Source organism: Ursus americanus, chromosome 13 (genome assembly GCF_024610735.1).
Source record: "Ursus americanus isolate L20-20 chromosome 13, mUrsAme1.1.p, whole genome shotgun sequence".
NCBI classification, from domain to species: Eukaryota; Metazoa; Chordata; class Mammalia; order Carnivora; family Ursidae; genus Ursus; species Ursus americanus.
In genome coordinates this window covers 60,524,064-60,540,198 of record NC_142139.1, presented here as the reverse complement: position 1 = coordinate 60,540,198, position 16,135 = coordinate 60,524,064, and the positions used below count along the sequence as shown (strand labels likewise).

Sequence of the window (16,135 nt, the reverse complement as noted above, 5' to 3'; positions counted from 1 at the left end):
ATAAATGCTGACTGATTGGACAAAAGGCATTTTATAAGGCAGTCAGAGAAGGTTACCCTAATGACATGAGATATAAGCTAAAGCCTGTGGCATAGCTACCTGTCAGTGACTTAGACTTGAAACTTTGAAGTTGCTTCAACTTCTTATTTTTCCTTAAATATATATTTAATTAATCCCCAATTTTGACAAAATGAGTGACCGAAATATTACCACTGACTAATATTCCTGATGGACCATTGGAAAAGAATGAGAGCTTTTTTTCTTGCCATCTCAAGCATGGAAATGACCTTTTTTAAAAATTTAATGTACTGTACTGTGATAAGAACACTTAGCATGATACCTACCCTAAAAATTTTTTAAAGATTTATTTATTTATTTATTTATTTATTTATTTATTTATTTATGACAGAGAGAGAGAGAGAGAGAGAGAGAGCACATACAAGCAGGGGGAGGGGCAGAGAGAAAGAATCTCAAGCAGACTCCCCACTGAGTTGACCTGGGGCTCGATCTTACCACCCCAAGATCATGACCCAAGCAGAAACCAAGCCAACTGAGCCACCCAGGCACCCATACCCTCTTAAATTTTTAAGTATACAATACATTATTGTTGATTGTGGGTACAATGTTGTACAGCGTATTGCTAGAACTTACCTTGTTTGACTAAAACTTCATGCCTGTGGATTAGTAATTCTCATTTTCCCTTCTCCCCAGCTCCTGACAACTGTTATTCTACTCTTTGATTCTATTGATTCGACTATTTTATAGACCTTAAATAAGTGAAATCATGCAGTATTTGTTATTCTGTGACTAGCTTATTTCACTTAGCATAATGTCCTCAAGATTTATCCATGTTGTAGCAAAAATTAAAAGTAGGACTACCAAATGATCCAGTAATCCTACTTCTAGGTATTTTTCCAGAAGAATTAAAATCAGGATCTCAAAAAAAATATTAACACTACTATGTTTATTGCAGTACCAGTCACAAAACCAAAATGTAGAAACAATCTAAATATCCACGGACAGATGAATGGATAAAGAAAATGTGGTATAGACATACAATGGAATATTACTCAGCCTTTAAAAAAAATTCTGCAATATGCAAAACGCTTTAGTTTCTGAGGCGGTAGTTTCTTAAAGGTTAGTTGCAATGTGAAATTGGAAACCATATCAACACATTCTTCATACTCTTGTAAATTAAAATCCATTTGTCTATCTTGCACTTTGAATGGATATTTTGCCTATCATAATTTTTAACATCATGCTTTGGTCATTTGGAAAATGTTACTTTGAAGAGTTATTTAGATCTTCCAAACACTGATACATGTCATTGTATAATATTGAAAGGTCACTTTTGTTAATATCACAATTAAGCTCATCAAAAAATCATTAAGTATTGGGCAAACAATTTTTTTTCAAAATTCTAATTTTGACTTGAAAGTTCAAAATCTATCACTGATGATAAATACTCTCAGTTGTTTCCCTCAATGTGCTAGGCTCATTTCTTTTCCTTTTGAGAAAATGGTCTGCCATATGTAATAATTATAATTTACCAGTCTTTTCTTTTTTCAAGTAAAAACAGTGTTTCACAAAAAAACCAAAACGGATTTAACTTGCAAGTCAATCACCCCAGTTCTCTTCCTTAAAAGAATCATAATACAGTATGCAGTGGAAGTACTTTATATGTACCTTTTAACACAGAGGATATTAAAAGGATATTTATATAAGGGTCAAAATTTAATAAAATTATAATTGTTACTGCTTCATCAAGGATCATGGACATTCTTTAAAATTGGCATTGTTATTCCTGCACTACAAGATATGGTGGTAAAGAAAACAATAACCACCAACACAGTTTGTGGCCACTGTCTGTAATTATGCTAAAGCACTTGAAGTTTTAACCCCTCCCCCCATTGTTTTTTAACCATCTGGGTGAATGTCAACATGATCAAAAAGGCATATGTCTTGTTATGATTATGAAAGTAGTTTGCACCTTGCGAATCTCATGAGTGGATCTTGCTACTGTCTCTAGAGTAGAATCTTTGTCATGTCACTTACCTGCTCAAAAGATTCCAATTGTTCATCATTGCCCACAGGGAATTTTGGAAAAATCAAAGGTTTCAACCTGGAATTTAAAATTCACACAATCTTAGCTTAATTTGTCTTTTCATTCCCTATGTTCCTTCATGCACACTGGCTCTAGACAAATGAAGCTCTTTCTATTCCTATTGTAAACCCGGGGAGATTGTAGTTTCTTTCAACTAATTACACTGGTCTCTTTGCCTGAATACCTCATCTTTTCTCACATTGTTTATATGAAGCCGCTGTCTTGCTTCAAGGTCTAATTCAAATGAGGCCTAAGTGGGTATCATACATCCTTCTGAATGCACATAGCACTTTGTACCTCTCTCATGCTACCTATTTTCTACCCTGGAATGACACTTCTCGGCCCTTGCGCCTAGCAGGATGACTTACAGACAGTTGGTACCAAATAAATGCTTGAAGAAACAAATGCTTGGTTGCATTGACTCATTTGTTTACATGTTTTCCTGCAGTTACCATATGAGATTGTTGGCTGAAATTAAGGTTGATGTCTTTGGTCCCTGAATAAAGTATTTATTGCTGTGAAACTGATTATCGTACAAGGCAGTTCAACTCACCACCTTGATCTCATTAGCCAATCTGTTCTCCTTCACATCTTCAGACTTGTATAAAGATCTGCCAACCGAAAGCATCAGGATGTTAAAACACTTTGAGCTGTGTAAAAGAGTATTGAGTTTTTTAAGTTACATTTGAAGGTTTCCTGAGACAAAATTACCATTTAGTTATTTTTGTTGACGGTCCAAGTCAATTACTCAGAACAAAAGAATGACCCCCTACACATGCCATCTCCTTATCTTCTTCCTGGTTTCAAGCAACTATTCTAGGGACCATAAGGAAGTAGCATAATTTGATTAGGAGTTTCCCATACCTAAATCACTTAGTGTGCACAATTATTTAGCACAAGGAAGCTAAACATACTGCCTATAACTGGCATTAGAGACTAAAGCTTGTCTTTGAGGGAATCTCAGAGAGCTAGTTTCTTTTCACAGAAGACCCTAAAAAAGCCTTAGAATATAAAAACAAAATGAAATTTCTCTATTGGTCTGTCTAAATTGGGACGAAATTTCACATATCTTGTCTTCCCTACACATTGCTCTGTCCAGTCAAATCTGTTCCACGCCAGCTGTTTCTAGACACTAAACAGCGTCTTTCTTACTATCAGTTGGCCTCCAGGATAACCTGTGTGGGACAATTGCCCTTGCTTGCTTCTTCATGAATCGAAAGCTTCTGCTTCTTAATCTGCCCACTTGACTTAGTTCAGAAGCCAGAGCCTGTGTCCTCTCTCTCTCTGCCTCCATGGTAGTTGTTCATGGTAACAATAGTCTTCCCTCAGGTTCCATGCACTTTGATTCCCCCTCCAGCTGCAGATTTGAAGTGTGCATTTCAATAGCTTTCCATTTAGAGGAGGAAAAAAAGATAAAATCCTGCTTTTCTTAGATACCTCTCCTATATAAATATGAATTTTCCATTTACTAAAAGATGCTGACGTCTTATTCCTAAATATGATAGCTAATTCTATCCTGAATTCACTGATAGTATGTGCAAGAATTTCCTTCTCCACAAACTGTTCCACGTGGATTTTTCTTTGTACTCTGATTTTTCTCTGAAGAGCTGACATCTCTATTTAAAATATCATTTTGTTCATTTTGGGATTTGGAACATTGAAGCAGATGCCATAAACTAAAATAGTTAATGATGAAATCAAGAAAGATAAAAGCCTCGATACTTTCCCCCACAGATATTGTAGTTCAGGTCTTTTCCTAACCAGTAACAATTTCAGTTTTTGTTGAAAGAGCTCTGAATAATTTGAGAGAAGGTGGGATATCTAATGGAATGGAACCAAAATGAGTTGTTGGACTAATCCAGGATCTGCCCATTCCATGGAAAGAACATATATGCACGTGCCCTGAAGTTTCTATATGCCTTGTTATGCTTTCTGTTAACCTACTACATTTTCTTACATTATTTGATGAGGATTCTATGTGAATAGACTTCAGCAGACTTTGGTGAGATGGAATCGTGCAGTGCATAACTCAATTTGTTGAGTTAAGATGACACTGGTCATCCCAACCCATGTGAAATGTACAAGCTTTTTTTAAAACTTTGGTTTCTTTGAATGCCCTTTTATGCTATAAATATTTTTATTATATTTTGCCTAGTTGGGTACACAATGAATGATCTCATTTTTGAATGGCAAGATGAGGCACCTGTACAAGTGGCCGAAGGACTCACTTTGCCCCAGTTTCTGCTGAAAGAAGAGAAAGATTTACGATACTGCACTAAACATTACAATACAGGTAGGGGTCGAGCATTCTTTATTACACTTGTGACTTCTGGTTTTATGATATTCAGTGTTTCTTAATTATAGTGGTAGGTTACTTATTTTAACTATAGCTTAGTTTTTCATAGTCATAGAGCAGAAAACGAATGCATATGAAATTTACAAATGCTTGGACTCAATGCATATTGTTATATAATTGATTCGTATAGGATCAAAGAAATGCTTGCTATTCAATTATATCTATTTTTTTTTTTTTTTGGCGAAAGCCCATAGTTACATACTAATGATGCTTCCAAAAAAGTTCCTTTAATTTCTATAGAGCAATAATTTTTAGCTCTTCTTGGGCAATATACATTGTATTTGATAACAAAATGAAAGGAATTGCTTTTTTTTTTTTTTTTTGTAGGGCTTCATTTGCCTAAACCTGTCTTTGGCTACAATTTCATGCATTTCAAGTTATTGTTACTTAAGTACCTATTACTCACACCGACACAGTACCCTTTCGCCTTTGAGGATAGATATTAGATTATTGTTGTCGAGGACTGATAGACTTAATGTGATATTTGCACATTCATGAGATCTGTTCATTTCTCTCAACCAGCACAGCTATTCTCATAATATCTATTCTCGCTGCCTACCCCATTCCCACAAATTCTGTTAAACCACCCACAAATGAGTCATCACTTCAATGTGGTTAGTCCACCGCCTCCCACTAGCATCAACTGATGCTTTTATTATTTCCTTACAGTAACTATGATTCCTCTTTGGCTCATCATTTTCCAGGACTGTGACCTGACCTTTCACTATACGAGGTCTTTAATCTCTTTTATCTCTTTAATCAATTCACAATATCTGGTGAAAAAGTCACTGCCATTTTCTTAACCCAGCAGTGAGGTTGATATTTAGTTTGATGAGGAGTTCAAGGTTAACATCTCAACACAAAGATAAAGGGCAGACAAGTCAATACCAGTGTCCTTGCTCCACTCTCTAGGGCCAGTTACAATGACAAGCAAATTTTAGAGAGAGGCTAAGAGGGCTCTAGAGGTGGTTTAAGTTGGCGGATTAGTTTCCTAGGGCCACTGTAACAAAGAACCACAAACTTGGTGGTATCCCTTGCCCGTCTCCCCGAGACCCTCTTCTCCCTCATCCCCTTATTTTGTAATCTGGCCACAGTGGTTTGTTTTCTTACATATGCCACACGGATTCCTGCTTCGGGGACTTTGTACTTGCTCTTCTTTCTCTGCATACCCTCCTCCTCCTCCTTCTCCCTCTCCTCCTCCTTCTTCTTCTTCTTTTGCTATTAAAATTTTATTTATTTATTTATTTATTTATTTATTTATTTATTTATTTATGTTCAGTTAGCCACCATATAGTACACCATTAGTTGTTGATGTAGTGTTCAACAATTCATTAGTTGTGTGTAAGACCCAGTACTCATCACGACACGTCCCCTCCTTAATGCCCATCACCTGGTTACACTGCCTTCCCCCCACCCCCTCCCTCCCTCCCTCCATACATACATACTCTTGCCCCAAATTATCCCAAACCAAGTACTCTCACATATGTCAGGACTACTCAGATACCAGTCCTCAAATCATCTCTATAACAAATATATGTTAAACATCCACTTTCCACTTACTGCTTTCACTGTCTAAAATTGTATCTTTCATTTATAGGCTTACTTACATATTGTTTGTTTCCCTTATTGCCAAAAGTTTTTAAGTCAACGATTATAGATATTCTTTCTATTTTTATGTTTTCTGGACACTGCTGGAGTACGTGGATGCTCAATACATATTTGTTGAGTAAAATAATAAATAAAAAGTGGATTTGAACCCCAAATTTGTCTGTACATGTGAGAATATTACAACCTGCCCTCTGGGAGGAGCAGATTTCTCTAAATGGGAAACTTTTCCTTTAGATCTATACCAAAAGAAGGCTTTTTTGTCTTCCAGTTTTATTGAGGTGCATAATTAACATAAAATAATCAGTGTACATGGGATGATTTAATATACGTATACACTGTGAAAGGATTCCCCCCAAGTTAGTTAACTTATTTACCCTTTTGCGTGTGAGAGAATATTTATGTTCTACTCTCTTAGCAAATCTCAATTATACAGTACAATGTTATCAACTACAGCCACCATGTTATATTAGATCCTCAGACCTTGTTCATCTTGCAACTAAAGACTTTTTTAAAACAACTCTATTGAGATTTAATTTAGGTACTATAAAATTCACTTGCTTAAGGGATACAGCTCAATGATTTTCAGTGTATTTACAGAGGTGTGCAACCACCAGCATAATCTTGGAATATTTTATCACCTGAAAAAAAAATAAACCTTATATCAATCAGCAGTCCTCCCTATCCAGCAGCTCCTGGTAATCACTAATCAACTTCCGGTTTCTCTAGCTTTGTATTTTCGGGATGTTTTCTATAAATGGAATCTTATGTGGTCTCTGTGATAGTCTTCTTTTAATTAGAAGAATGTTTTTGAGATTCATCCTTCTGGTAGCATATCTCAATACTTCGTTCCTTTTTATTGCCAAATAGTATTCTATTGTATGGATATACCTCATTTTGTTTATTCATTCACCAGATGCTAGACATTTAGGGTATTTCCAACTTTGGACCACTTATGAACACTCACATACAAGTTTTGGGATGGATACATGTTATATCTCTTCGGTGTAGAGTTAGAAGTAGAAAGCTGGATCATATGGTAAAACTATGCCGCCAAACTGTTTTTCAAAATATTCACACCCTTTACGATTCTTCCAACAATGAATGAGGATTCCAGTTTCTCCACATCCTACCCAAAACTTATTATCTGTCTTCTTTATTATAGCCATTTTAGTGAGTGAAGTCCTGTCTCATTGTGGTTTTGATTTGCATTTCCCTAATGAGTAATGATGAGCATCCTTTCATGTGCTTATTGATGTTTGCATATCTTCTTTGGAAAAAGATGTTTATTCAATTCCCTTGCCCATTTTCTAAGTCAGTTATTTCTCTTTTTATTATTTATTTACATATACTTTTCCCCAGTTGGTATGTTGTCTTTTCACTTTCTTAATGATGTCATTTGAAGCACAAAACTTAATTTTGAGGAAGCCAAATTTATCACTTTTTTTTTCTTTTGTTACTTGGGATTTTGGTATTGTATTTAAAAAAATTGTTGCCTACCTTAAGATCATAAAGATTTACTCCTATGCCTTCTTCTAAGAATTTTGTAGATTTAGCAATTTACATATAGGTGTATGATCCATTTTGAATACTAAGAGATGGGGTGGAAGTTAATTCTTTTGCATGTGAATACAAAGTTCTCCCTGTACCATCTGTTGAGGAGACCATTATTTCCCTATAAAATAGCTGTAGTCTTTTGTTGAAAATCAGTTGACCATAAATGATTATTTCTGGACTTCCAATTCTACTCCATTGATCTGCATATCTGTACTTATAACATTATCATATTTTGGTGTTATTGTTGATTTGTAGCAAGTCTTGAAATGCGGAAATTTTGTTCTTTTTGCCTGAGGGCTATATTGGTTATTCTAGGTCTCTTGAATTTCCATAATAGTTTCAGGATCAGCTTGTACATTTCTGCATAAAAGCCAGTAGAAATTTTGATAGAGATCACAATGAATTTGTAGAATATGGGAAGTTTGCCATATTTAGTCTTCTAATTAATGGCTACAGAATGATTTTCCATTTGTTCCAATTTTTAAATTTTGTTCGGCTGTGTTTTGTATTTTTTAGTGTAGAAATCTTACATTTCTTTTGTTAAATTTATTTATAAGTATTTTATTTTATTTGGTTCTATTGTAAATGGAATTGTTTTTTCCGTTTAATTTTTTTATTGTTTATCACTAGTGTATAGAAACACGATTGATTTTTGTATACTCGTAGTGTATCCTATAACCTTGCTGAACTCAGGGATTCAACTAGATTTTTAGTGAATTCTCTAGGGTTTTCTATATGCAAGATAATGTCTTCTGCTTATAGAGATAGTTTTACCGCTTCCTTCTCAATCTAAATGCCTCTTACTTAATTATTGCCCTAATTATCCTGGCTAGAACCTCTCAGTACAATGTTTAATAGATGTGGCAAGCAAAGACATTCTTGCCTTGTTCCAGAATTTAGTAGAAAAGCATTCGGCTTTTCACCATTAAGTATGGTATCAGCTATAAGTTTTTCATAAATGCCCTTTATCAGGTTGAGGAAATTATCTTCTGTTTCTAGTTTGTTGAGTTTGTCTAGTTTGTTATGAAAGACTGTTGGATTTTTGACAATTTTACTTTTATTGAGATGATTGTATAGTTTTTGTCTTTGTTTTATTTATATAATGTATTACATTGACTTGGGAGGTTAAGCCAAACTTGCTTGCATTCCATGATAAATTCTGATTGGTTCTGTTGTATAGCTTTTTCCATATGTTGCTGGACTCAGTTTGCTAGTATTTTTCTGGTGTTTTTAGATTATATTCATCAGAGACATTATCTGTATACTTTTTTTTTCCCCCTGTGATGTTTTTGTCTGGTTTTACTATCAGGGTAATACTGAGCTCATTGAATGAGTTAGGAATTATTCTTGTTATCTAGTTCCTGGAAGATTTTATGAAGAAGACTTGTTATTAATTCTTCTTTAGATGTTTAACAGAAGTTTTGTAGCCTTGAGTTTTCCCCTGTGCTAAGTTTTAAAATTACTAATTTAACCTCTTTACTTTTTGTAGGTCTATTCAGATTATCTATATCATCTTGAACGAGTTTCAGTAATACGTGTCATTGTATATATTTGTCCATTTCATCTAAGACATTCCACTTGTTGGTATACAGTTCTTCATAATACTTCCTTATAATCCTTCAATTTCTCTGAGTAATGTCCCCTCTTTCATACTGATTTTAATAATTTGATTCTCCTTTCTTTTTTGCTTCATCCATCTGAGCCAGGATACCTTTTTCTTAAAGATTTTATTTATTTATTTATTTATCTATTTATTTATTTATTTATTTGTTTATTTATTTATTTATTTATTTATTTTAGAGAGAGAAAGAGAAATAGAGCACACAAGCTGTGGGGTGAGGGGACAGAGAGAGAGGGAGAGAATCTCAAGCAGACTCTGCGCTGAGCTGGGAGTTGGACTTGGGGTTGGATCTCATGACCCTGAGATCATGACCTGAGGTAAAACCGAGAGTCCGAAGCTTGACCAGCTGAGCCACCTAGGTGTCCCACAGCCAGGATACTTTTATTGCAAATAGCAGACAACCAAAAATAAATAGCTCAGATGCCATAAAAATAGTCGATCTTGTGCCCATTTTTATATTGGATTATTTTCTTTTTATCAATGAATTGTAATATTCTTTATATTGTCTCTAGGGTTTTTTTTGAAGGAGCATTGAGACTAGAATGCATTATTTTTTACTTTATAACTAGAAAATGAATCAATTAATCAAAATAAATTTTTAGTCACCTAAAAGAAATAACCTTTAAGTCTGAGAAGTAAAATAAATAATTAAATAAATAAAAATAAAGTAAAATGTCAGTCAAAATATAAACATGCTTGAAGAAGCTCCAGTCTTGTTGTACTAGTGTTGCCATGTCAGAACTTGTAGAGCGTGTTCATTTTTCTCTCTAGAGCCACACATACACATGTGGTATATATTTATTTATATATATACAATATACCGTTATTTTTCCTCCCAGTGATAGTTATGAAAATACTCGTCATAAGGCACAATGAGAATTTTTTTTTTTTGAGAATTACATGAACCTTACAGAATGTACTCCAAGTAGCCAAATGGTCAGTGATTATTAGTAATTTCATCACGAGATTACTTGGATAATTTTTTTTATTTTTTTATTTTTAAGATTTACGTATTTATTTATTTGACAGAAAGAGAGCACACACACATGCCCATGAGCCAGCTAGAGGGGGAGGTTAGAGGGGGTGTAAGGGCAGAGGGTGAGGCAATGAGCATCTTAAGCAGACTCCACACTGAGTGCAGAGCCTGGTGGGTTTCATCCCAGGACCCTGAGGGCACGACCTGAGCGGAAACCAAGACTTGGACGGTCAACCGACTGTGCCACCCAGGCGTGCAGGGAATGGCCAGCAATCCCTGTACCGATGGATGAAAGATGACTCCAGACTTTGCTGTAAAAGGGAGGAGAAGGCAAGGGGGTCAACGGTCAGAGATGAAGACCCTTTGCTCTTCTTTGCTCCTGCCTTCATTGGTCCTTCAGGATAATCCTGAATCTTTATCACTGTTTCTCAAGCACGTGATGTGTGACAAGGGATCTTACTGGAACTAGGAGGATCTGTTTATGGGAAAGATACGATATGCTAATCTGCTACGCTAATCTGTGTCTTCTATGAGTTCTGCCAGACATAGCCCAGGAACAATGCACACATCTCTTAGATCACAGGGCGGCTGTTGGGGGTAAGAAAGCTCCGGGGAAGGCAACTCCTCAAGGCATTCCTAGGGCAGAGTGGTCACACAGGCCTCAGCATTCCAAAGACCTCTGCCCTTCTCCGAAATCTTCCTTGCCCTCAGCAGCCTCCATGTTACATTTATGCAAGCCAGGTATTATGGCTGATTTCACGCTCTACATTAACCCCAACGTAGGCGCCCTGAGATTACTTGGATAATTTAACAGTGATATCATGAAAATAGTTCAGCTATTCTTGCCCTATTTCATTTCATTATTTAAAAAATTTTGTATTTTAGTAGAATCTTAAAAACCTTAAGTATATTTATATATTTCAAGAAATTTTAGGCATTCTGTATGCAGTTGATAAATTGATAAAAGGATCATAGATGTATCTTTGTTTCTGATCCCTAAACACTTAAGAGTGGAATCTAACTTTCCCAGAATTTCTGAAACTTTGTTAGGAATTTTAAGTCCTGGAATATCATCCATCCCTTTATCCGGTGGCTTTGCCCATGAATCATAGTAGCACGTGGCTCAAGCCACAATCCTGGAAGTTTTGCACTGAAACCTATCTAAAAATACACTAGCAATTTTCCTGAATGTGGTCTTTGATTCTCTTTCACAATCGGGTCAGAGAATGTCACCTAAAAAAAGATCAGCATGTTAATTAACTAACCTTACCTTTTTTAACAGAGTTAGAATAAGGAAAGAATAAAACCAAGAATTTGGTTATTCAGATAAACAACTATTTTAAGAGAGGTAACATGGACATGATAGTAGGGAGTATAACCAGAGGATAAGCAGAGACATCAACAAGATGGTTAATTAAGACATAATTTATTCCTCTACTAATTACTTACCATAACAGAGACACAGGGCATGAGTACACAGAACACATATATCTCAGGTTTTTTCAGTAAGTGTGTTTTTAAATTATGTTCAAATTTATTGATAGGGAGTAACATGTTTTGCTCTTTTTTGCATTAGTAGTTTCCAAATTATCAATATATATTAACTTACTTTAATTACATTTAAGGAACTATTCATCTTCAATTGAATTTGTCCCTTAGCACTTACTTTAAAGTAAATGTAAAGGCCTCTGTAACAAATATCACCTGGCTCTCAATAAGTACTAAAAAGTACCAGACAGACTCAATGAGGAAGGAAGGTCTTTCTATATTAGATACACCTTTCTCCTATCTATCTCAGAAACAATAGCTGGAGTCAAGTGAAATGATAGATCGTTGAGTACTTTCAAAGTATGAAATGCTAACCAAATGTGAAGTAATAAGATGACATACTATTTCCTGGAAAGTGTACTCTCATGTTGCTTCCAGATGCTAGCAGAAAACTAAGAAAAATATTTTTTAGAAAGCAATTTGCCTATACGATTTAGGCTCCCTTTTCATTGTAATGGAAAATGTTAGGACAAAATATGGAAAAAGAATGTGACATTTGATGTCCTCACAAAGACTATTTTTACCAACTGCTGCATTTATTTTACGACCAACTAGGAAAATTTACGTGTATAGAAGTGCGATTCCATCTTGAGCGACAAATGGGATACTACCTGATCCAGATGTACATTCCCAGTCTCCTGATCGTTATCCTATCCTGGGTTTCATTCTGGATCAATATGGATGCTGCGCCAGCCAGGGTAGCCTTGGGAATAACTACCGTGCTGACTATGACCACGCAGAGCTCAGGATCACGAGCTTCCTTACCAAAGGTGAGTGCACTAAATGCCATATACCTACTTTTGCACAAGAATTTGTAGACATATAATATTTTACATAGAAAATACATATATATAATTATCAACTTTTGTCATATTGTATGGACGTGCTATAGTAACGTACTCACTATTAGGACTAACACAATAATGAACACTTATATGGTGAAGGTTATATTAGTGACTATGTGTGTGTGTATAGTTTTACATATATTTTGCATTTTTTCCTTAGTATAAATTCTTAGAACTGAAATCACTGCACTGACAGCTGTATGTATTGGTATGTATTGCCAAATGCCCCTCCAGAAATATTTACAGCAGTTACACTCCCACAAGTATTGTATGAGGGTATCCGTAGTGCTATCAATAGCACTTATTATTTTTGTGGGTTTTTTTTCTTTCCCATTTGGCTTTTACGTCGCCATAGGTCAATAAAAAGGAAAGGTTATCTAATACCATGATTTTGGTCCATACTGAGCTGCCAGAATTAAAGTAAACCGTTCTCTTCTATGAGGTTTGTAAAAAACACAATATTTCTTTTTACAACATATGCCGAAATAAAACATAGGAAGCTCTTTTAATCCATTTAGCAAATAGCAATAGAAAATTATTTTCCTCTCCTAAATGACTTCTAAGAAAAATTTCGACTATCTAAATTGAGTAATCCTGTCTAGCTTCGAACAAACTTCACTATTATTTTCATTACAATGATGGAGATGTAGCAAAATTATATTAACTTTTCTTGTGCATTTGATGCTATCTACCTGCAATGCCAAGCAAATTATAAATCTATTGCTGTGGTTTCTTTAAATCTTACCACGAATTGCATTGCAGGATTCAATTTATTAGATTAAAATACCTAAATAAATAAAAGTCGATGGCAGGACATTTTATCACTAAAAATGTTACTTCAAACAGGAAGAACTTGGTATTTAACAATGCTCACACTGCCTAGGTAAAATTTAACGGTTGTCTTGCAAAATAAGGTCTATGTTTATTAATACTTCATTGAACTTTCAAAGTGATCCATATCAACTCGTGCTTTATAAAATATTGTTCAAGTGAAAATTACAAGGCTGCTTATAAGATTAAACTAATAAGTCTCAATGCTTATTTATACATGTATAAAGGACTCTGAGTAATAGTTGAAGTCCCATAGTCCATTTGTAAAGGAAATTGCCAGTTTTCTCATTGATTTTCCTCAAATGTTAAACAAAATGAAAGCTCATTCATTCTGTAAGTTGTCAACCAGAGAAGAGAACAAAATGCTCCGTTTCAGAAAGCTACAGCTCCTATGAGACACAGTATAAAGACATTTGAATACAAACATTAAGGCAGAATCGGAAGAGCATGGAGGTCAGAGTGGAGGAAGCAGAAAGAAAGCAACAAATTAAAAAAAAAAACAGGATGAAGACACAAGTTTTTTTGTTTTTGTTTTTGTTTTTTTTTAAAGGAAAGAAAATCTTGGGATGGCTTCATTTTCTTAAGACATAGGAAAGATTTTTTAAGAATCATTAATTTCACTGTGATCTCAGGGAAGGAATAAATTTTCAACCCTGAGCTCAATCATATACATAAATGCACACAAAACCTCTACATCTCTCAGATCATAGAGACAATGACCACTGGAAATGTGATAACAGATTATTTCTGACCCACAAAATAATTGATAAATAAAATGATATTTTAAGAGAAAGTGACCATATCATTTTAGGGTTTGGTTTTTTTTTCTTTAAAGATTTCTTATTTATTCATTTGAGAGAGAGAGGGGGGGGAGCATAAGCAGGGGGAGGGGCAGAGGGAAAAGGAGAAGCAGACTCCCTACTGAGCTGACATGGCTCAATCTCAGGACCTGGAGACCCTGACCTGAGCCAAAGGCAAATGCCTAACCATCCGAGCCACCCAGGCGCCCTCATTTTAGGTTTTGTGATAGTTAGGGAATGGGAGGTTGAGCATATTCAGCTATGTACATTAGAATTCAGGAAGATGGACAGTGAAGACCAGAATAAACAAGAAGAATTAATCTATTGGAAAGGATCATTCCGAAAAGTAGAAAATCTCTTGAAAAATGCAATTCTGATTCTGTGATTCGGGGAGGGGGTGGCTAGAAAGGCAAGAGGTGAGGGCCCACACTTGCCTTTAGGTACAGATGGCTAAATCATACACTTTAAGACCTGCTATATTCTCAACCTCACAAAAGAACCCTTGGATGCCTAAAAGTTTTGCCACTGATATATCCACCATTCTCTTACTGACAAAATCTAGGAAGTAGGAAAACAAAATTAAATCCAGGAAACCGATAGAGAATTATCAGACAGAAGAGGAAGAAACAATAAATCATTAATTTATTATAATTGCTTAGTATTTTGTCCAGGCTGTGTGCCAATACATCTCCTGCAGGATACAAAGGAGTTTGGAAATCAGTCAAGTAAGACTCAGGGTAGAAAATCTCAAAGGATATACCTTAGCCAGCACCTTGAGAACTACAGAGCTCAGATCCCTCTCTGATATTTCCTGTTGCATTGCCCTCTACAGTATCATAATAAATCAAGCATGTAATGGCCCAAACCATGAAGATTCCTGTGATTCATCTCTTGGACCATAGAGCTATTTGGCGTGTCTGTGGTGCCTGCATTAGATGACCAGAAAGGGGTGACAATATATTCTATTGCCAGTAATTTTTCAAAGTTGTATAATGTTAGAGACACCCCCTGACACTGTGTGCTTGGAGCAGCATGAGTGAGGAAAAAATGGTAATGATCATGGAGCCATGTCAATGGAGGGTTTTATAAACCTTGATAAAGGTCAGGTTTATTCTGAGTGGATTTTGGACGGATTTTAATGAGAGGAGTAATCCTTCAAACTTTTATTTGAAGATCAGATAGAAGGGGTGGATGTGGAAGCATAAAAACCGCCAAGCAAACTCTTGGAGTCTAGAGCAGATGACGGTCTGGCTAGACTGTAGCAGTAGAGGTGGAGAGAGTAGGAGATGGATTTAGAAAGAGATGGGCGTTTTACAGAAAATGCATTTGGAAGTGAAATAGACAGGATTTGCCATGACCTGGACCTTGAGGAGTAAGGGAAAGGCAGGAGTCGATGTCGACATTCAGGTAACCGGGCAAGTAGAGGCAAATGTTAATTAATGAGGAAGACTGGGGGAGGTTACTGATCTGTGGTTGAGCATGTTAACTTTGAGATGTTTATAAGACAGCCACATGGAATTGTCAAAAAGGGGACACTCAGGGGTGACACTCAGGCCTCAGACTTTAGGGAGTAAAACTATAGATGGATAAGGAAGCAGAATAGAGATGATTTTTCTAAGAATGAAAAAAAGAGCCCAGAAAGAAGGGAAAAGAAGATGTATTTGTGGTTGGCTCTCCTCCTCCAGTTGGAAATGGATCTGAATATTCAAGATCTTCTCTCTCCTTCCTTTTCCCACAGCCATCTCCCCACCCCACCCCCACACACAGAATAGGATAAAGTTGAATTAAAAGCAAGACCCACTCACCCTAAAACTTTATTCTCAAACTCTTTGAGATCTCAGCATTCTGTGATTCATTTTTTCATTTTTATTTTTTGCTGCAGAAAAGCAATC

At 35.7% G+C, this 16,135-nt stretch overlaps 1 protein-coding gene across 1 annotated transcript in view; it reads left to right on the top strand.

The window, feature by feature from the left end:
- Positions 1-16,135, top strand: part of GLRA3 (glycine receptor alpha 3) — a 178,876-nt gene that overhangs the window by 130,870 nt on the left and 31,871 nt on the right. Inside the window, exons 6-7 of the mRNA XM_045799380.1 lie at positions 4,260-4,397; positions 12,323-12,537. Coding sequence (XP_045655336.1) covers positions 4,260-4,397; positions 12,323-12,537 — 353 coding nt within the window. The remainder of the gene's footprint in view (positions 1-4,259; positions 4,398-12,322; positions 12,538-16,135) is intronic.